At 42.4% G+C, this 22,853-nt stretch overlaps 1 protein-coding gene across 1 annotated transcript in view; it reads right to left on the reverse strand.

The window, feature by feature from the left end:
• MTR (5-methyltetrahydrofolate-homocysteine methyltransferase) overlaps positions 1-22,853 on the reverse strand; it is a 121,764-nt gene that overhangs the window by 42,736 nt on the left and 56,175 nt on the right. Inside the window, exons 16-22 of the mRNA XM_060286435.1 lie at positions 17,375-17,554; positions 14,730-14,846; positions 14,276-14,416; positions 8,276-8,365; positions 6,726-6,878; positions 3,403-3,510; positions 1,947-2,047 (exon numbers count right to left, since the gene is read on the reverse strand). Coding sequence (XP_060142418.1) covers positions 1,947-2,047; positions 3,403-3,510; positions 6,726-6,878; positions 8,276-8,365; positions 14,276-14,416; positions 14,730-14,846; positions 17,375-17,554 — 890 coding nt within the window. The remainder of the gene's footprint in view (positions 1-1,946; positions 2,048-3,402; positions 3,511-6,725; positions 6,879-8,275; positions 8,366-14,275; positions 14,417-14,729; positions 14,847-17,374; positions 17,555-22,853) is intronic.

Genomic DNA, 22,853 nt, shown 5'->3' on the forward strand with positions numbered 1-22,853 from the left:
CAGTTACTCCAGATAAGTGGCCCCCAGTGCACAAGCCAGAGGAACTGGGTATGCTGGTCACAGTTTTCCCTGGCCTCTTTTTTTTTTTTTTGACTGCTTTGGGTCTTCGTTGCTGCACGTGGGCTTTCTCTAGATGCAGCGAGTGGGGGCTACTCTTCGTTGCGGTGAGCAGGGTTCTCATTGCGGTGGCTTCTCTCGTTGAGGAGCATGGGCTCTAGGCGCGTGGGTTTCAGCAGTTGTGGCTCGCTGGCTCTAGAGCACAGGTTCAGTAGCTGTGGCGCACGGGCTTAGTTGCTCCGCGGCATGTGGGATCTTCCCGGACCAGGGATCAAACCCACGTCCCCTGCATTGGCAGGCGGATTCTTAACCACTGCGCCACCAGGGAAGTCCCTTAAAATGTTTTAACTGGAGGAAAATACATTCCTGGTATGATTCTCTCAACTACTTGTCCATTTTTCATAATAAAAAATGATAAACACATGACAATGATATCTCAAGAATTGCTGTAGAGAGTTTGTCTACAAATTGCCTTTTCAATAGTTCTTGTCCCACTATCACCACTGAACATGTTCCTGCTTTTTAGCCTGATAAACAGTAAAGTTCTTGAATGGAGAAAAGTCAACTCAATCACTTTGGTGTCTCTGATACAATGCATGGTATGTAGTAGATGATCTATAAACATTTATCAGCGTAACTGAACTTGAACTAATTATGATGAATGCAAATAGAAACCAACAACATAGGGTTTGAAAAGATGAGACAACAGAAGAAATGTCAGAGATTTTAGGAAGCAAATGCCTCATCCAAATACTTATTTCTCGTCCAAATACTTATCCTATAGGTAAAATCTCATTATAACAACCTCCACTGTATCTCCAGTATTTTTATCTTAAAAAAAATTAATATATTCCAAGAACAATATTCCTCATTTCCAGGACCAGGAGAGAATGCTAAGTCTTTGACAGTGAACAGGCAGCCAAACGGAAGTGCCTGTGAAGACAGTCAGAGGGAAGAAGGTGCCGCCCTCACACTGCTCCTCCATCTCCAGCCTTTCTGAGTGGTTCTTAGCTGCATTTAATTAGCCTTGAACGCAGACATGGATAAATATTTTGAGAGTAGGCAGGGGGCTTAGAGGGTAATTATCCGACAGTGGGCAAAGACAACTCCAAGGGAGCCCGGCTGTAGCTGCAGTCAAGTCTCTCTTCTCTACAGAGAAAAACGCACATTGGAAAGAAGTCCATGATTCAGAGACTGTTGGTTGGACATGGGCCAGAGAAGACATTAGTTATATTAGGCTTTTTATTACAAAGAATATGTTGAAATCTGAGCAAAACATGCTCTTACTGTGGGTCATGAGCTCTCACATAGAAATAAATTTGCGCTGAATAATCATTCAACTATAATGAAAGATATAAGAAAGGGATTTTACTTGTATACAACATTCAAAAACTAGTTTCATCAACACCAGGATGCATGCCTGGTTCTGTTCTAAGCAAAGCAAAAAGAACTGTACAGTCAAAGCCTTCTTATAAAACTCTATTTAGCCAAGGTCTTAATAAGATCTTGGCTCTAAAAATCTGGCAGTTCATCGAGAGGAAAACGGAAATATGCTCAATGTCATGGGCCATGGGGTGGGACCCAATGTTCTAGCCTCTGGCCGGAGGTCAAATCCCCAGAGGCCTCTTGTTGTTTTGACACTGCTTGAATAGTTTTTTCTATTATTTTTGTCCTTACTGAACATACAACATTAAATAATTACTAACTTCCTTCATTTGAAAAGGTATGTTCAATGTAGAAAATTTGAAAACACAGTGAAGAAAAAGAAATTAAAAATAACCTCTAACATCTACTGCCCTACCCTGCCCTTCGCACCCAGTAAAGAATTACCCTGTTAATGCTTTTACTTTAAATAAGAAAGGGGGTGAAAACAACAGGTCTTAACTCACCTGAAATTATTGCAGCCAAGGACTACTCCAACTATGTTCTTGCCAATGTCGTGCACATCGCCTTTCACGGTAGCCAGCACAATGGTACCTTGGTAAGGGTCCTGGAGAGGAAGCCAAGCAGCTAAGCATCGCTGTGGTCACTTCAGAGCAGATCACCCAGTTCTCCAAAGCCAGACAGGTATCAGCACAGAAAGCAATTCAATACAATCAAGGCAACCTCAAAGATGGACCCGGGGGACTTCCCTCGTGGTCCAGTGGTTAGGACTCCAGGCTTCCAATGCAGGGGGTGTGGGTTTGATCCCTGGCTGGGGAACTAGGATCCCACGTGCTGCGTGGCATGGCCAAAAAAAAAGAAGATGGACCCAGAAGCTAGGTCCCATGCTCTGTGAGAAGGCGGCTGTAAGCCCCAGCAGCTCGAAGGAAGCCCGCCCAGCTGGTTAGCTCAGGGGGCTTCAACCATGATCATGCATTCCATCACCTCAAAGGACAGTTTAAGTTCAAATACAAAACAGTCCCATCGCTGAAGATCATATCCTTAACCCCCAAAACCTGTCTGATAAACATTCACTATTAGCAGTAAAGGGAGAGGAAGGAGCCGGTGAATCGCACGTGTCCTGTCAGATGGGAAGGACCACAACAGACCAGTGCAGGGGGGCTTCAACACTGTTGCTCCAAACTGTCAGCACTCCCTCCCTCGGAAAAAGGGAGGGAGGGAGGGAGGGAGGGAGGGAGGGAGGAAGGGAGGAAGGGAGGAAGGAAGGAAGGAAGGAAGGAAGGAAGGAAGGAAGGAAGGAAGGAAGGAAGGAAGGAAGGAAGGAAGGGAGAAAAGAGAAAAAGAAAAGAAAAAGGCACGCAAGGCAAACGGGATTTTTATAAACACTATGCAAGAGCCATTCACAAACTCAGATCAATTTTAGAATTCAGAATCCTAGGGGCCAAAGCTGCCTGAACTTCACAGGGGGCTAAACAAGGTCAAAAGCTTAATGATTTACTGTGGTGGCACAGCCAACAAGAATGGATCTGAATCCAGAAGTGGTGACAAGAACATGACCAGCACACAGGAAATACTCAGTTAAGAGGTTAAGAGGTTATCCAAAACTAAACAGCATCTCAAGGGTAGGGACCAATCTTTTTTAGCTACAGTGTCGAGCATAGTACCTGGCACGTAGTAGGAGCTTTGTAAATAGTCAGTAGATGAATGAACAAACTGCTTTTGTCTTGAAATCATGGGCTTTGTTTGAAAAATTATGTTCCTATTAAAAATTTCATGAAGCCACATTTATGGGAAAAATCCCAGGGTATTCTGATATTTGGTAAAAGAGCTGGATCATTCCTCCCTTTCATCTTCAATGACAAACACAGCCAAGCCTGATGGCTTAGGTCCCTACCCACACCCCAGTAAGAGTGTGCAGAGCCGATCCCCACAGGGCCCACGGGCTCGGACAAAATGACTCACCTTGTCTTCTATCGTGCCAGGAAGCACTTTGGTTTCTTCTCTCTCTTTTTCCATGAAGGGAATAAGGTGACCCACGGCTTTCTTCATGACCCGAGCTGACTTTATAACCTGGGGTAAATACACAGAGTCAGGCATCTTTACCAGAACACCTACCTGGAGGATTGCTACTGGCCACTCGTGAAATTTTAGCACAAATTATTATGCATGCTTTGTCCTCAGGTCAGCCACCCTGGAGTCCACTTATGACAGTGGGTGGGGTAAGGTAGGAGACCCCCGTGAGGAAAGTCAATGAATGAGGTAGAGCAGAAGGAAAATAAGGCTAGAAGCCAAATGTTGCAGTTTCTGTCCTCTGAACTTCTGCACGTTATTTTTTCTCTGCCTAGAAGGCCCTCCATCACATCTCCAAGTTCTATACATCCTTCAGGTGTCATGCTTCTCCTCCAAGAGCCCCTTGTCAGCCTTTTCTTCTCAATCCCCACTGTTACAATTCACTTACAATTAAGGCTTATGCAAAAAAGGACCTTTTAAAGCTTACAGAATTGGAGAAGAATTTTGCAAACATATATTGGATAAGCGATTAATTTCCAAAATATATAAAGAACTAACACAACTTCATAACAAAAAAACAAATATTCCGATTAAAAAGTGGGCAGAAGAACTAAAAAGACATTTTTCCAAAGAGGATATCAAAATGGCCAGTAGGCATATGAAAAGATGCTCAACACCACTAATCATCAGGGAAATGCTAATCAAAACCACACTGAGCTATCACCTCACACCTGTTAGAATGGCCATCATCAAGATAAGAAACAACAGGTGCTGGTGAGGATGTGGTGAAGAGAGAACTCTTATGCACTGCTGGTGGGAATGTAAATTAGTCCAACTATATGGAAAACGATATGGAGGTTCTTTAAAAAATTAAAAATAGGTCTACCACACGATCCAGCAATTCCACTTCTGGGTATAAACCCAAAGGATATGAAAACAGGATTTTGATAAGATATTTGCACATCCATGTTTATCACAGCGTTATTTATAGTAGCCAAGATATGGAAACAACCCAAACGCCCATCAACAGATGAATGGATAAAAAAGATGTGGTACATATATATACGATAGAATATTATTCAGCCATGATAAGAGGATATCCTGCCATGTGCAAAAACCACAGATGGACCTTGAGTACATTATACTAAGCAAGATAAATCAGATAGAGATAGATAAGTACTGTATGATATCATTTACATGCGGAACCTGAAAAAGGCAAACAGGAAAGAAAAAACAAAATAAAACAGAGAGTAAAATGGTGGTTACCAAAGGATAGGGGATGGGAAGATAAGACTGATGGTATTTAAGGGTACAAACTTGTAACAAGTAAATAAGCCATGGAGATCTAACACACAGTATAATGAATATAGACAATAATATTGTACTATAATGATACAGTGTGATAAAAATTGCTTCAATGGCAATCATATTACAATATGTAAATGTATCACTGTGCACTTTAAATTTACAAAACAAAACATGTCAAATTTATTAAACAGACAAAAAAGAACAGGGCCTTTTATAAAATTCATCAGCGTATGCTAAAATTCATGAGTAGAAGTAGGATGAGAAACAGGATATTTGCATAGTCTCAAAGTTTCTCCCCACAAGTAAATTTACAGTGGAGAAACATAGCAGGCACCATTAACCAAATGATCAAAGTTAACCTCACCAGTAATGAGACACAGCAACATGATGGGCCTCCTGATATGATCCACCGAGAAGGGCACAGCATTATACTGTGTTATTCTTGCCCAAAATGAAAAAACATCAGACAAATTCAAACTGAGGGACAGGCTACCGTTATCAAACTGTACTATACTCTTCAAAATTCAAGGTCACAAGGAAAGACTCAGGAACTGTTAGAAAAGGCAGGATAAAAGCAATGTGGGGTTGTGGAACACAAAGAGAACAGCAGCGAAAACACTGGTGGAATCTGAATAAGGTCTTTCGTTAACAGTATTATACCAATGCTAACTTCCTGGTTCTGATAACTGTACTATGATCAAGTGAAAATGTTAACATTAGGGGAAGAAGTTGAGTGAGGGATACATGGACACTTTAAACTACATCTGCAACTTGTCTGTAAGTCTAAAGTTAACTCAAAAATAAAAAGTTAAAATAATAAGTCAACATCATGAAAAATAAAGACTGAGGAACTGCCCCAGACGGGGGGAGACTAAGACAGGACAACTGAACACCCTTTATTTTGAGTGTGATTATGGTTTCACAGGTGCAGACATGTTAAAGCTTATCAAACTGCATCCTTTAAATACGTGCAGTTTATTGTATATTAATTATAAAACAATAAAGCTATAAGAAAAGATGAATGCTATGAAGGAAACGGGGGAAATGGGCAATGAATAATTAAATGTAGAATGAGTTTTTAAAAAATCAACTATAATTTTTAAAAAAGTTAAATAAGAAAAAAAAAAAGAACAAGGACTTATTTTTTGTATGCCTCACAGACCAGAAGGCTCAACGTGATTTATTAACTGATGTGGTCAGTAGCTGCTGTAAGTCAAAATAAGAGTAAGAGTACTGGTTTTACTTGAAATATATCATTTAATGTATATCACTATTTAAAATCGTAATGACCTTTTCAAAATATTCATCCTTAAGGATGAGCACTGGCTGGTCAAATCAAATCTTAATATGATAATTTTACATTAATCTTGGGTTTTATTTTTTTTAATTTAATTTATTTTTATACAGCACGTTCTCATTAGTTATCCATTTTATTAGTGTATACATGTCAATCCCAATCTCCCAATTCATCCCACCACCACCACCACCCCCCCGCCACTTTCCCCCCCTTGGTGTCCATACGTTTGTTCTCTACATCTGTGTCTCTATTTCTGCCTTGCAAACCGGTTCATCTGTGGCATTTTTCTAGGTTCCACATATATGCGTTAATATACGGTATTTGTTTTTCTCTATCTGACTTAATGCACTCTGTATAACTTGGGTTTTATTTCAATTTGGGGGTGGAGGAGAGACATGTGTTAGGGTAAGAAGTGATACAGAAGCCCAGAACATGAAGACTAGAACGCTGGGAATATCCAGATGACCTCTAACCTCCACACCAGTCTAGATGGACTTTTCCAGACTACTCCTAAAAATGAATTTAGAGAAAGAATGACCAGAATCACATCTCAATGCCCCTGAGCTCTTGTCAAAATTAAAACCTGAGAAATATACCCAAACTTACCCAAACTTAAAAGATAAAGGCTTTTTCTTTCAATTGTGAAAATTTCCCCCCATCATTTGCCAACCTGAGGTAGAAACATTTTTCCAGCTCCAAAAAGATCACCAACAATTTTCATGCCACTCATCAGTGGCCCTTCAATGATATTCAGAGGTCGGGGATATTTTTCCTGGTTTAATCTGGCTTCCTCAGTATCCTCAATAATGTATTTTTCAATGCCCTACACACACACAAAAAAAATAGGAAAAATATCACAGAAAAAATTGGCTTAAGTTCAAATAGCCAACAAAGAATAAATCATGGAAATACTTAAGATTATGAGTTTTGGAATCAGACTGTTCAAACCCTGGCTCCTATCACTAATTTAGACAATTCATTAAACCTCAGTTTCCTCGATTAATATATCACACAGTACCAACCTCATGTGGTTATTCTGAGGATTAAATGAGATAACCCGTGTAAAGTGCTTAGCTGGCTTTATCGATATAAAGTAAATATTGAGTAAAAGTGAAAAATTAGTGACAGAAGGAGTACAAATAAGTTCAAATTCATAATAAAATACACTTTTTTTTTCTAGTGGTTTAACAGGTTATATATTAACAAATATCTCCTGTGAAAACAGTATGTTTTCTCACTGTAATGTTACAGGGCTGGGTTGGGGGGAGGAATAACAATGGGCAGGACACTTAGACGAAGTTCAGTCCATGAAGCTTCTACTGACCTGTCCTGCCTGCACTGGTCAGGCCCTAATCCTCCAGCATCCCCAGTTCAAGGATCCTTAGAGGTGGCTGACTAGTTCCACAACCTGAAGTAGGTGAATCTCAAAAGTCCAAGAAATTAAAAATTAAATTCTAGAGGCAAAAAAAGAACTCTGGGGCTTCCCTGGTGGCACAGTGGTTAAGAATCCACCTGCCAATGCAGGGGACACGGGTTCGACCCCTGGTCTGGGAAGATCCCACATGCCGCAGAGCAACTAAGCCCGTGAGCCACAACTACTGAAGCCTGCGTGCCTAGAGCCCGTGCTCCGCAATGAGAAGCCACTGCAATGAGAAGCCCGCGCACCGAAGCAAGAGTAGGCCCCGCTCACCACAACTAGAGAAAACCCATGTGCAGCAACAAAAGACCCAACACAGCCAAAATAAATTAATTAATTTAAAAAAAAAAAAAAAAACTCTGAAATTTTCCAGACTCACAAATGAGGAAATTGAAGCCAAGAGATTATTTATTTGGCCTAAAATTCCAATTACAGCAGAAGAGCCAGGATTCGCTTGTTGACCAAACGACAGCAACTTGGTCTCGGACAGCATTTCTCAAACTCGGCATAACTGACAGTTTGGACTGAATAATTCTCTGTGGTACAGGCCTATCCTGTGCATGTAGGATGGTCAGTTCAGCAGCACCCCTGGCCACTGGATGCCAGTAAAAGCTGGGACAACCAAAGGTGGGACAACCAAAAGTATGTCTAGATACTACCAAAAGTACTGGAGGCGGGGGGCGTGGAGGGCAAAATCACCCAGGGTGGTCCAGGGAACCTCCTTTGTCAGCTGCTGTCAGCACCTCCCCTCCAGCCACATCACCAGCCCTCAGGACGAGCCCCAGCCTCCAGCCCACACTCACCTTCACAAGAGCATATGCAAGGCGTTCTTCGATGGGGCCATTCCTCCACTCATCAGTCTGGATGACTTTCTTCCCTCCCTTGCCCTGAGTCTGGATTGAAATTTGGACAGAGAGATAATACAACAGGTCACTTACTCAGCTAATGGGCAGAAACAAACTATGCCTTATTCTTCTTTTACATTTCAAGGTCCTAGTAGAGTACCCAGCATGAATTAAGATCTTGGTAAATGTTTGAGGTAAGGAGAGACGGAAAGAGAGAAGTCTTTTAGGATTTGACCTTTTATTTTTTAAAAAATTTTTTCCTTCCAGTTTTATTAAAATAGAATTGACATACAGCACTGTGTAAGTTTAAGGTATACAGCATAATGAGTTGACTTACATACATCATGAAATGTTTACCACAATAAGTTTAGTGAGCATCTATCATCTCATATAGATACAAAATAAAAGAAAAAGACATTTTTTCTTGTGATGAGAACTCTCAGGAGTTATCCTCTTAACAACTTTCATATATAATATACAGAAGCTTAATTATATTTATCATGTTGTACATTACACCCCTAGTACTTACTTATCTTACAAGGAAGTCTGTACCCTTTGACTGCTTTCACCCTATTTTCCCTCCCACCATCCCTGCCTCTAGTATTCACAAATCTGATCTCTTTTTCTACGAGTTTGTTTGTTTTTAAAGCATAATCGATCTACAACACTATGTTAGTTCCTGGTGCACAGCATAGTGCTTCAATATTTCTATAATCACAAAATGATCACCACTACGATTTGAATGCTTAGTAGAGAGACAGAGTGAGGCTCCATTTTTTTTCTTTTCTTTTTTCCTAAAAGATAGCATCTTAGGACCAAAGATTTCCAGGACAGTAAGAGAAGCTAGCTAAATCTCATATCTGATGAGCTTTTAAAGTTCTCAACAAGGACCATCACTACCCACAGATATGTACAGAGAGGCTGTAATGAAGCTAAGTCAGAAATCATCCCGGAGGTGGGCACACTGCGAGGTGCAAGACTGTGCTCTCGGGGACTTTGCCGTATCATAAGGGAGGTGGAAATACACAAAGAAAGGTAAGCTAAAGAGAAAGCACGTGCCAAGGGCTGAATGAGGAGATGACACAGACGAGGCTAGGAATTTTGCATATCATCGCAAACTGGAGTGGTGAAGAGAGACTTCGAAGAAGCTGACAGATTCAGCAAAGGGACAAAAGCACAATGATCATGGTATGGAAGGTGAATGGCATTATCTGTTTCCTCCATCTCGACTGATGGCACTAGTTGCCCAAACCATAAACCTCAGTATCACTCTTGACTCTCCATCCATTCCTCACATTCATTCAATCGCCTAGTCCTAATGACTACATCATCTCAATTTTTCTTTCTACCCCGCTTCCACTTTCCTAGTGCAAGCAGCTAACTGGTCTCCACAGCCCAGGATCACCCTGGTCTCTAATGCATCTTCCACCCTGCAGCCAGAGGGGCCTTTCCAAAATGCAAACCTGATCAAACTGTGCCCATGGGAAAAAATTCACTGTAAGTTCCCTATTTCTCTCCAGATACGGTACCGACTCCTCTCCACGCCATACAATGCCCTGACCTGACTTCCTCCCAGCTTCATCTTCTGCCACTCCTGAGGAGCTCAGCCGTCTTGAACATTTCAATTCCTTACACTCTCCATCAGCTCTTTCACCCCCGGGCCTTCACTTCCGTTCACCTGACATTTATTCAGCACCTACCAGATGCCAGGCCCCAGCTGGATGCAAATCCTCCTCCTCTGGCAGGGAATACCAGTACAATCCAACCCCAAACATTAGCCTGCCTAACTCCTGTTGAGCTTTCAGGTCTCACCCGACCCAGCATTTCTGGGAGGCCTTCCCTGACCACCTCTACCTTTGGGTTCAGTGCCCTTCCTAAGCAGTCTAGAGCATCCTATACATGCCCTGTCACAGCACCTACCCACCACACTCAATGACAACTGCCTCTACACACTTCTGCATGTCTCACTAAGCTGCAGGCTCTGTAGGGGTATGTCTCTCTTACTACTTAGATCCTCTAAGTACAGAAAGCACAAAACAAAAATGAGTAAATATTAGCTGAATGATTTAATCCTGAACAAGAACGGATTTTCCAGAGCAATGTTTGGGCAGGATAGTAGAGGCCAAGTCACAGAGTGCCAGAAATCCATGCTCTGGAGTTTGGACTTAACCTTCCAGGCAGTGGTGGTAGGTAGGGGTGGAGGTGGGGGAATGACACAATACAAAGTTCTGAAGCTGCAGAGTAACATTCAAAGTAGTAATTTTTTTTCTTTTGGCCACATGGTTTGTGGGATCTTAGTTCCCCACCCAGGGATTGAACCCAGGCCCTTGGCAGTGAAAGCACCGAGTCCTAACAACTGGACCGCCAGGGAATTCCCATCAAAGTAGTATCTTTAAGAGAACCCTAGAAGGGGGAGAATATTTTAACAGTCCATGCTGAAGGCCTGAACTACAGCGGTAGGAACAGGAAGAGGAGGAAAGCACAAACATAAAGGCATCAAGTAATGGACAGTGTGGTAGGAAAGAAGGAAGGGCCTGGGGGGAGCTCCAGGGTTGAGGTCTGGGGTAACCGAATGACGCAGGGCTTTGTCACATGTCAAGAGACCAATGTCTCTCTCGCATGCTGAAAAACCTTAAAGAAGATGGCAATTAAAAAATATATATATATATATATACACATCAGCATTATTTACAATAGCCAAGATGTGAAAACAACCTAAGTGTTCATCAGTGAATGAATGGCTATAGAAAGTGTGGTGTATATATATATACAATGGAATATTATTCGGACATAAAAAAGAGGAAATCCCGCCATTTGAAACAGCATGGATGGACCTTGAGAGCATCATGCTAAGTGAAATAAGTCAGACAGAGAAAGACAAATACTGTATGATCTCACTTATATTTGGAATCTAAAAAAAAAAAAAAAAAATACTGTCCTAGAAGTGAAAAACAGAACAGCTGTGTGGGTCCAGAGTGGTTGTAAGTGTAGTGGTTGTTCCCCTCGTGATGGCGGGCTGACGGGGAGCTGTGATTCGTCGCCGCTGCCCAGCATCAGGAGAGAGGATGGTACTGAATATCGCTCGCCTGGGAAAAGACCAAAATTCAAAAATTCAAAGTACGGTTTCTACTGAGTGCTTACTGCTTTTGCACCATCGTAAGTTGGGGACCTGTGTATTCTCACAATCTGAGGCCATTCAAGAGCCATCCCACCCAGAGCAGAGATCCTCCCCGTTCATGCCCAAAGAGTACTGCCTAATAAACAAACGCCACGGGAATTGCATGGTCTCATGACACCTGGAACTTACTCGCCACAGGTCAGCCTGCACCAAATCAGGGGAATTATTTTTCAATAAAGTCCATTACAGAGCTTAGGAAGATCAGAGACAGGACTCTTTCCACCCTTTTTAATAATAATATTGAATAATCTATCAGATGAAACTTGGGTGCAGAGTTCATCATTTCATAACAAAAAGAAATAATCATTCTCTTATATAGAAAATAATTCCTCAACCCTTATTTGTCTCATAATATTCCTGCTTTTCACGCTCCCTTTGCACTCGGTGTATCCTGAGGAATGGCTACAGAGCTGACGACTCCTGGCAGTGATGAAAGCATACCTGTTTTGGTTATTAATTCCTTACTGGTGACAGAAGTCACCTTGAATGCAGACAGCCTACTTGACAGAGGGGTCAATGGCTTGTGATAAGTCCTCATGCTTACATGAAGAGGGAGGCACTTGTTTATAAGATGGATTGTTGAACCCTTGTAATTTTTTTTTCTTAATTTATTTTTGGCTGCATTGGGTCTTCATTGCTGTGCGTGGGCTTTCTCTAGTTGTGGCAAGCGGGGGTTCTCTTCGTTGTGGTGCATGGGCTTCTCATTGCAGTGGCTTCTCTTGTTGCGGAGCATGGGATCTAGGTGCACGGGCTTCAGTAGTTGTGGCATGCGGGATCCAGTAGTTGCGGCACGCGGGCTCAGTAGTTGTGGCGCACAGGCTTAGGTGCTCCGCGGCGTGTGGGGTCTTCCCGGACCAGGGCTCGAACCCGTGTCCCCTGCCTTGGCAGGTGGATTCTTCACCACCACCACCAGCGAAGCCTGAACCCTTGCAATTGTGATGAAGATTTCCCCGTTAACCTTCAGCTGTGCCCCAGGGGCAAAACCCCTCGGCAGCTCAGCAAGATATACAGAAACAAAAACTTGTAAGCAAATACTAAAAGTGAACAAAGACCGAAAAGAATGACTGATATAAAATACAAAACCAGCAAAACCATATATAAGAATAGGCTTATGGAGCCCTACCTTTCCTAAGCGAGAGCTGTCTTATCTGAACAGTAGAGAAGATGAAATAGCACATCACTTTATGGGTTAATTAAGAACGCTCTAGTATAACTTCCTGATATAGAAGCTATGCTGCCCTTCTGGCCTTCAGCAGAACCCTGTTTTAGTCAGTGATTCATGAAGGATCCCCCACTAAGTTGAAGGCAGACTAAGACAAAAACTGAATAGTGTTTCACACTCACGTCTTGGGCTAAGCACTTTGTCTACCTGAGTAGAAACAATCATGGAAATAGTGAAGGAAAGCTAGGCACTGTTTCTTATGTAATGAGCTGTGAAGCAGAACTTGATTATATTTGCAACCGTCAAGACATTCTGTCCTGGGTCCACATGAGAAATCAGAAATGTCCCAAGGAACTGAGCGGAGGGTCATGTGCTCACTGGCACTGAGTCTGAACTCCACTCAGCTTTCCTGAATGAACCTAAGGCTAACATGAGCGGTTTCATAAATCTAAATCTTGTCTCCCGTGAGGCTGATAAATCAAGGATGCAGTTAATCCTAAATTGTCCTATCCTTCTTCCAGAACATTTCAGTACTCTTCGAAGGAAGAGGAAAAGTTAGCATTTCTGCCAGAGATGAATTCAGATTTTAACATGGAAAACATTAACACAGGTGGCAACACACACAAAAGCATTCTACCACTTTCCCAACGTGCTTTGTGAGAAAAATGTCTTCCCTTGCTATCACTTTCTGAAATAAATTAAAAAGTAAGTTTTCTTGAGGTAAAGATCTCATCTTTCCTTAAACTGAGTTCTAGGAAGCAGCACCCATAATAGATACTTAATACACCTAGGACTGCCGAACACATAATAAACGGAAACAAGGAACTGATTTTTGGATTAACTAAAATTATTCTCATGTCTATAGATCAAATGTGTACAGACCTCAAGCCCTGAACTGTAGAACTGTGCCACAATTGGACTAGATCCTAATATAAACAGGTATAAATACAAATATAAAGCTGTAACAATGGGAACCAGGTAATCACACAGCCACACAAGGAAATGTCCAAAGTAGCCAATTTACATTATGAGGTAGAAAAATACCCAATAAAATGGAAAGATGTTCCCAGTATACTGCTAAACAAACAGGTTATCAAAAAAGCACTGAGAATATAGTTAACATTTTTATAAAAAATGTGTATGAGTGTGCGTGTACGTGTGTGTGTGTGTGTGTGTGTGTGTGTGGACACACCTATTAGCACATATTCGTATTGAAAAAAACCAAAACCATGACTAGAAGGTTGTAACAAAATCTCAACAGTGGTTAAAAATGGGTAGTAGGATTATGAGTAATTTTTATTTTCTTCTTTTGCTTACCAGTATTTTGTACATTTTCTAGAGTTAATATGTATTACTTTGGTATGAGAAAAATTAATTTTACATTTTAAAATAAACTTAAAGAAATATAAATTAAGAATACTGAAGCAGATAGGTAAGGCCTGCTTCTCCTTCCTTGCCTTAATGAAAACACCTTCTCTAGAACTCTCTGTAGAAACCTTCAATGATTCAAAGACATGGCTGGATCCTTGCTTCTATGCTACAATGAAGGTCTAATAACACTAAGTGAATGAAAGATTCAAAGATAGGAAAAGCCATCCATCGGAACACCTCTCCCTACCTGGGCGTAGTGTAAGAGCTTCTCGGTGGCCTCAGGGTCTCTGTTCCAGATGAGGTCCTCACAGAGCTGTAGAAGTTCCTTGTGGATGTCATCATACACAGGAAGGTTTCCAGCATTCACTATCCCCATGTCCATACCAAACTAAGGGCAATAAAAAGAAAAATGAGGATTTCTAGGGATACTCTAAATCGGAGTCAGCGACTCTTTCTGTGAAGAACCAGATAGAAAATACTGTAGGTCATAGCTTCTGTCGCAACCACTCAGCTCTGCTGCTGTAGCAAAAAAGCATCCATAGACAGGATACGAGTGAGAGTGTGTGACTTTGTTCTAATAAAACTGTATTCACAGAACTCTGTGAATAAAGCAGAGCAGAGTTAGTTTGTGGGCCGAAGTCTGTAAACCCCTGCCCTAAGTACAAGTTGGTGTCAAAAGGTAAACAGGTGTTCCACTATACCTTGATTGCATGGTAAAGGAAAACCCCATGCATTGCTTCTCGAATGGCTTCCATTCCTCGGAATGAAAAGGACAAGTTGGAAAGACCTCCACTTACTTTGGCTCCAGGTAACGTTTCCTGGAAAAAATTTTTAAATGTGAAAATATTTCCCTACTTTGCCAAAAGCAGCCATCACATCCCTTAAGCTTTATTTATAACAGTGGAAAGTTAAAAAAAACCCAAACATATAGAGTTCAAAGTAATTCAGAGCTTCTTTTAGCTAGACGTAGACCACACCTTGCATATCAGGACATCACAAAGGCAGTGCTTCATAATTTTTCCTACTAGATTCTAATCTCCCTAAGGGAAAATAAAAAATTCTGCTTTATCTCTGTATACTTCTACAGGGACCATGATAGGGCCACAATACATGGTGAGTATGTCATAAAATATTTGCTGGAGAGGGACTTCCCTGGCAGTCCAGTGGTTAAGACTCTTGCGCTTCCACTGCAGGGGGCATGGGTTCAATCCCTGGTTGGGGAACTAAGATCCTGCATGCCGCACCGCACAGCTAAAAAGAAAAAAACTTTGCTGGATAAATAACATAAAAAGAAAGAAACAGGGACAGATAACAGAGAGAGAGAGACAGACAGAGAGAACAAACAGAGAGTAGTTGGTCATTCACAGAAGGCACAAGCTACTAGAAGGCTTCCACTGCCTAAATGAACAAACTCGCAGGTTCACTATAAACTTGACTAAGTTTAAAAGGGCAAAAGGAAATTGAGGTTCCCACCACACCTTATGACATAATCAAGCATTAGTATGCGTGTGGAACAACAGGAACTCTTACTTACTGTTGGTTAAAGTACAAACTTGCTCAAGCATTTTGGGAGAGAGCTGGTCACTGTCTGCTACTGTGACCCAACCCTTCCACTTCTGGGTATATTTTATAGGGAAGCTCATGCAAGAGATATATACAAGAGATATATACAAGAACGCTCACAGCAGCCTTGCTCATAACATACCCAAATTGGAAACAAACCAAACATCTAGGGACTTCCCTGATGGGGAAGTGGTTAAGAACCCACCTGCCAATGCAGGGGCCATGGGTTCGAGCCCTGGTCCAGGAAGATCCCACGTGCCACGGAGCAACTAAGCCCGTGCGCCACAACTACTGAGCCTGCACTCTAGAGCCTGTGAGCCACAACCACGAGCCCATGCGCTGCAACTACTGAAGCCTGCGTGCCTAGAGCCCATGCTCTGCAACAAGAGAAGCCACCACAATGAGAAGCCCGCACACTTGCAAGGAAGAGTAGCCCCTGCTCTCCGCAACTAGAGAAAAACCCGCAGGCAGCAACGAAGACCCAACGCAGCCAAAAATAAAACATTTAAAAAAAAAAAGAAAACCAAATGTCTATCAACAGCAGAACAGTTAATTATGAAACAGGTATATGATGGAATATTATACATTAATTAAAATGACAAAGTACAGCTACAACAACACAGGTGAATCGTTAAAATGAGACTGGGTGAGGAAAAAAGGCATTAGAATCTTAAAGCTCAAAAACAGGCAAAACTATACTGTTTATACAGTTAATTCTCATTATTTGTGATAGTTATGTTCTATGAAGTCACTGCGAACACTGCAAATTGGGGAAAAAAACCACTGCTCCAATGGGAAATGCAGGGTTAGTTTCGTGAACCTCTGGTCCCAAAATTATCATCACTGATCAACATACAACCCTGTTTTATATGTGTTTCCATTTAAAGACATCTTGTTTAGTATGTATTGTTGATTGCCTACCACTGAGCTCACAGCCAACAGCACCACAACTCGTGTCTAAACAAAATTCATCTAACACACATATTTTCTCCATAAGGCACATAACAGCCTTCTTGCACATAGGAACACTAAATAACACTTCAGCACAATGCGTGGGAGCCATTTAAATACAGAAATCAATCACCAAGAAAAAGCTCAAAAATGTGAAAAACATGGCACTGAACAGACCATGAAAAGGCCACTTGTTTACGGAATGAGGGCTGAACCCAGAGGTTCAACCCTGTTGACTCATCTGAACACGTAGGTCAGGCACTCAGCTCTCTCACCACTCTGCACATGCATATGCCTGTGAATGATGCAGAAGCACCATCAGCATTGATTTGGGGGTCACAAATAAATTTTAGTGAGTAGGTGAATTTGCAGATACAAAATCCATGGATAATTCAGATTGTGTATACAGAAGTGATAAAATTTTAAAGAAAAGCAACAAAGTAGAATCATAAAACTCAGCCTGTTGAAACATGCATAAAATTCAGAATGATGGTGTAATGAGAAAGGGAGAGCCATGGGGGCACTACCCATGCTCCATTTCAGGACGCAAGTGAAAGTGAAAGCTATTATATGCTTCATAATTAATTATTTATCATACTCTATTATTTTTTCTATATTTCCTGGTATGTGTGTTTTACTTCACAGTATAAAATAACATATAAAAGAAAAACAATAAAAGTCCCTAAATTTCAGAAAACCAATTTACTACCTAAGAATAAGAATGTCAATATTCCTTGCCAATAAATATATGTTAGCTCAAACTATTCACTGGAGCCATGTGATAAATCTAAGCAATGTCTTGGGTAGAAAGGAGAAAAATACTCATACTCACTTTAATGACTTTTGTTGCATTGATAAAATTAACAGCATACAAGTTGTGTTCTTCCATCCCAGTACCAATGGTGAGGATATTAGGGTCAAAGATGATGTCATTTGGATTGAAGGCCAGTTTTTTCAAAAGGAGATGGTAGGCCCGGGTGCACACTCTGATTTTGGTGTCTGTTTCTGTTGCCTGGGGAAAGGAGTAAAAGATGTAATTTGAAATAGAAAAATGAGGTGTTATCTATGAAAACAGAAGGACAATTCACTTGTTGAAAGCGCTTAAGTATCAATGCTTGGATTTCATAGAAATCCAAATGCCAAGCAGCCTCTCAATGTTTATCAAATTATCTCCAAGGAGGAATTGGTTTAAAGTCCCTTTGTGTTTTCGTGGACACAACAGCTACACTACTTCTGTAAAGATCAAATCTTACATACACGTATGGTATGCTAATAAACAGCCTTCTTAAAAATACACACATATGGGGGGCTCCCCTGGTGGCACAGTGGTTGAAGGTCTGCCTGCCGATGCAGGGGACATGGGTTCGTGCCCCCGTCCGGGAAGATCCCACATGCCACGGAGCGGCTAGGCCCATAAGCCATGGCTGCTGAGCCTGCGCATCCGGAGCCTGTGCTCCGCAACGGGAGAGGCCACAACAGTGAGAGGCCCGTATACCGCAAAAAAACAAAAAAACAAAAAAAAACAAAAAACACATATGATAAAAATTCAAATACTACTAAAGAATAAATTTAAAAATACGTGCCCTTTCTCTCCTGGACCTGCCTGCAGTGTCCTAACCCATCACCCAGGCTTTCTTGGACCTTCCTGCAGTAACAGTCTACACAGATTCAAAGATGTTTATTTATTCCCCACCTCCAACCCCACCCACCATAACATTAGCTAACTAACTTGTGCCTCAAGTCATAAATATAAATTAATATTACTTTTCAAAACAGTGACCCTAGAAAGCCAAGCACTGACTCCAGCAAATCCCAGTCCTCCTGTTGCTTCCCAATATCCTTAGAATCAGGTCCCATGCCTCCAATTCTGTTTCCTATCATTGCCCCTTCATCTACTCCACTCTCCCCACACTGCTCCCTTGATGTTCCTGAAACCCACCAAGCTTGTCCTCCCTCAGAACCTTTCTATTCATTGCTGCCACTGCCCGGGACACACTGTGACATGGCTTTGTGCTTTGCATCACTCAGGTCTCCACCCAAATGTCCCCTTTTCAGAGAAGCCTTCCTTAATCTCCATCTCTAAACCAGGCCCCTGCCACCCCTCTTGCATCCTCCACTCTTTTTCATGGTATCTCTCCTTCTAGAAAATATATTTATTTGGCAACTTGTTTATTATTTTTTGTTTTATTATTTATTATTAATTCGTCATCGTGAGCTAGAATCAGTCTTGCTGTATCCCCAAAGCCTAGGGCAGTGCCTACCAGAGGATGTGCTCAATATTACTGTTGAATGAATGAATGAATGAGGCTTTATCTCAGGGCATTTCTTTTTATTATTATTTATTTATTTATTTATTTATTTTTGGCTGCGTTGGGTCTTCGTTGCTGTGCACGGGCTTTCTCTAGTTGTGGCAAGCAGGAGCTACTCTTCCTTGCAGTGTACGGGCTTCTTATTGTGGTGGCTTCTCTTGTTGCAGAGCATGGGCTCTAGGTGTGCGGGCTTCAGTAGTTGTGGCATGCAGGCTTCAGTAGTTGTGGCATGCGGGCTCAGCAGTTGTGGCTCGTGGGCTCAGTAGTTGTGGCTTGTGGGCTCTAGAGCACAGGCTCAGTAGTTGTGGCACACAGGCTTAGTTGCTCCGCAGCATGTGGGATCTTCCCGGACCAGGGATCCAACCCGTGTCCCCTGCATCGGCAGGTGGATTCTTACCCACTGCGCCCCCAGGGAAGCCCTGACTCAAGGCATTTCTGAACTTGGTCATGGAAACTGTCTTCAGGTCAAATTTACAACCTCAACGCGAGGCTTTTTCAACAAATTTCATGCTGAATAATTTCTGTTTGTAGAAAAAAAACAAATCTGCTCTGAAGAAAAAATGAATACTTGCTATCACTACAGTGGTTCCAATAAAATAAGTCACATACAGTTCGGAATAAATGTGCAAATGTTCTTGAAAATTGTCCAACACCACTGAATTAAGTGTTGAATCTTCCAGGCTGACTACTTGGGAGGGAGGATACCCTTGACCAGATGTGAACATGAAGTATGGTAAATAAGCTGCTGATCACACACATCCTGACCTCTAGAGGGAGCTCTCAGGCGACCGCAGGGATGACGGGTGCAGATACTGCTGTAGTTCAAGGACATTCAGTGAGGCCCCAGCCTCCAGAGAAAGGCGTGGCGGGGGAATTATAAAAAGAACTCACTCAGATCTAGGCTTCTGATTGCTCACCTACTTTGGTGTTCTTTTTCAACTGTTCTCCGTGATGTCTAATCTATCCCTGCTTCCTGCAGCTGCTGGGGTTAGAGTTTACCTCCTGCTGGGGATGTGCTCCCACGACTTAGCAGACCAAGGGACCCAGGGAAAGGACCACAAGGAGCAGGCTCTGCAGCCCCACTGCTCCAGGCTTCAGGGAAGGTGGCAGGCTCTCATCTTCCTTAACTGAATGTCTTCAACAAACTTCTTACTTCTTCCTTCAGTTAGTGATAAGGTTAAGATCAAGATGTGGGCCCAGAAGAAAGTGGTCAAGAGCAAGTCACCCAGGGTCACCTTTAGTCTTGGACTTTATTTCCCCCTTCACAGAGAGCCAGAGTTCTAGGTTCTAGGTTCATGGCCCAGCTAAGCTCACTAAGAGAAAAGGCACGGGGGTTTGGGGCTACCAGTGCTGTTAGCATTTCTTCATCACCTAGTTTGGTTGGTAGGTCCTGGTCCTTTCTTTCTCTGAGCCATGAATGACATCTCACAGGACAGGAATTCATTTCTAGGTCAGAACTGAATCATCAACTATCAGCTCTGCAAGGATGAGGCCCCTGTCAAATTGTTCTCCCAGCACCTAGTACACTACCTGCCACATTAATAGACAAGCAGCTACTGTCTGTTGAATAAAAAGCAAATCTCAGAATGCACAGAGTTTCAATGGACAGGCCTTTGCCAGGAGCATATCATGTTAGATTCTCCAAGGTTCTCTTTGTCCTGTTCCTCAGCCAGGGCTGTGAGATAAACATACTAATAAGCTTCAAGGCTTGAGGATTTCAAAGATGCAGAAGCTCTCAACTCTGGTGGCATGTTTTAATAACCCGGAGGGATTTTCGTTTTCTAATACTAATACCTGAACCTCACTCAAGACCAGTTCAATCAGAATCCTGAGATGAGACCTAAGCAACAGTATTTTTAAAGGGCCCCTTAGCGATACTAACATACAGCCCAGGTGAGAACCACTAAAGAGCGAGATGCACCTTCTCAGCCTGAGGTAGAAGAAAGCTCAGTGAAAATACTGCAAATCTATCTTTTATGATTTTATGATTTATCAGGTTTATTCTTAAGCTGCAGTAAAGCTAGACAGCCATCAGTAGGTAGGAGGCTTCAGTTAAGAAATCCATTGCTCAGGTTTTGCTAGATTATCACTTAGGGAAAAATGAGATAAGCATAAAACAATTTTTGATTTAGTTATCAAGGCTGATACTATGAGAAAGAAAGAAAAAGGATCAAAGACACCTAGGTTCTGTGAAAATGCACCCTGACAAGAACAGAGAAGGAACGGGACCAACTTCAGAGGCAAGTTAAAGGTTTCAAACTTGACTGAACCAGCTTAAAGTGGGCCACGGAACACAGCAGAGTTCAAAACGGAAGTGACAGAAAGGGACGTGTGTGCCACCATCAGAAAGGCACCGAAAAGTCAGAAAGAAAAAAGCTGAAGAAGGGAAGTTTCCAAGGGAAAACACAGGACAAGAGACCCGTTGGCTTAAAATCACTCAGGGCAAGGGATTGGTTCAGAAATCCCTGGAGTGACTTCCCTACTGGGGTAAATGTGTGGGCGTAAGCAGCTGAAGGTTAGGACACCCAGAGGCCGGCAGAAGCCGCAGGCCTGCAGACAGAAGTGAGGCATGGGATGAAGGACAGGGCAGAGCACTGAGTGGGGTTGCAGGAGACGCAAGGTCACCTTGGAACGCCTCCTGGCTCACCCTTCTCCTGAAAGAACGGAGGCTGTGCCTCTGTAAGAACTCACATTTAAGGCAGAATGTGGATGCCAGGAACTCAGGATTATAGAGGAAATGGATAGGATTTCAGACGTGGAATCGACACCGAGAGGCGATCTGGTGAGGAAAAAGGGGTGTCAGTTGCAAACTAGAAACTGCACGTGCCACCACACTGAAAACTTCTGAACTCTTTAAAGAAGTCAAGTTGTTTTAAATGTCACCTTCTAGGAGAGGATGCAAATTCTGTGCGGGGTGAAAGGGAGGAAAGAGAAGGAAATTCTTAATATGTTTATCGATTCCTGGAGAGAGTGGAGGATTGGTCGGCTTTAGTACATTCAAAGGGAGAGCTAGGAAGGGGATACAGTAGAAAGAGACAGCTCATAGGAAGAGCAAAGAAAAAGACTGACCTACTATCCAGAGATGTATTTAAAACCAATACCCAAAAATATTTAGAAAAGACCCATAACCTATCTAGTTTTGCCTTCCTTTTAACAATCGAGCTTTAACTATGAACTCTTTCCCTGCCCTTCAGATCTTTCTGGAATCCCACCATGCTAGATTTTCCCTGCTTCATCAGGTCTTTCTTCCACTTTCACCAAAACCTCTGAAAGGCACTGAATCTTGCAAGGAGCTGGGCGTTCTGCTAACGATTATTTATCCTCAGTGCCCAGAGCCCAAGGCTTGGCACAGAGGATTAAAATACGAAAACCATATTTGTCCTTTCCCCATCAGCCAGACAACATCAGAGAGAAAAACGGGTAGCAGAAAAGAAGCTGCCCTGGGTTAAGAATTGGGTTACTCAACCTTGATACTGTTGACAATCTGGACCAGAGCATTCTTTGCTGCGGGGGCCGCCCTATGCATTGGAGAGCTTTCAGCAGCATCGCTGCCCACTCCCACTAGATGACAGAGCACATCCCCTCCCAACAACCCAGTCATGACAATAAAAAATCTGTCTAGACATCGCCAAATGTCCCCTGGGGTGGCAAAATCACCCCCCCCACTTGAGAACTACTGGTTTAGAGGAACCACAGGGGATACAGCAGGTGAGGAGACCAGAAACCAGACTCATCTGCAAGGTCATTATCATGAGCCAGCAGGTGCTCATGGCTTTTCTCTACAACCTGCAGAGAGAGGCTGTTTGCTGGAAAATCCTACTCTGCAAAGCCAAATACTAAGGCCCGGATGAAGCAACGCCACATGCCAGCAGGGGCAAATGAACCCACTCAAATCTTCTCTCTCACAGCGAGGGGTGCCAGGCACATGCCAGGGAGCGGGGACCCTCAGCGTAGGAGGTATGCCTACTGTATGCTGTGCTGTTATTCCTGTAGGACAAATGA

This window comes from Globicephala melas, chromosome 16 (assembly GCF_963455315.2).
Source record: "Globicephala melas chromosome 16, mGloMel1.2, whole genome shotgun sequence".
Lineage (NCBI taxonomy): Eukaryota > Metazoa > Chordata > Mammalia > Artiodactyla > Delphinidae > Globicephala > Globicephala melas.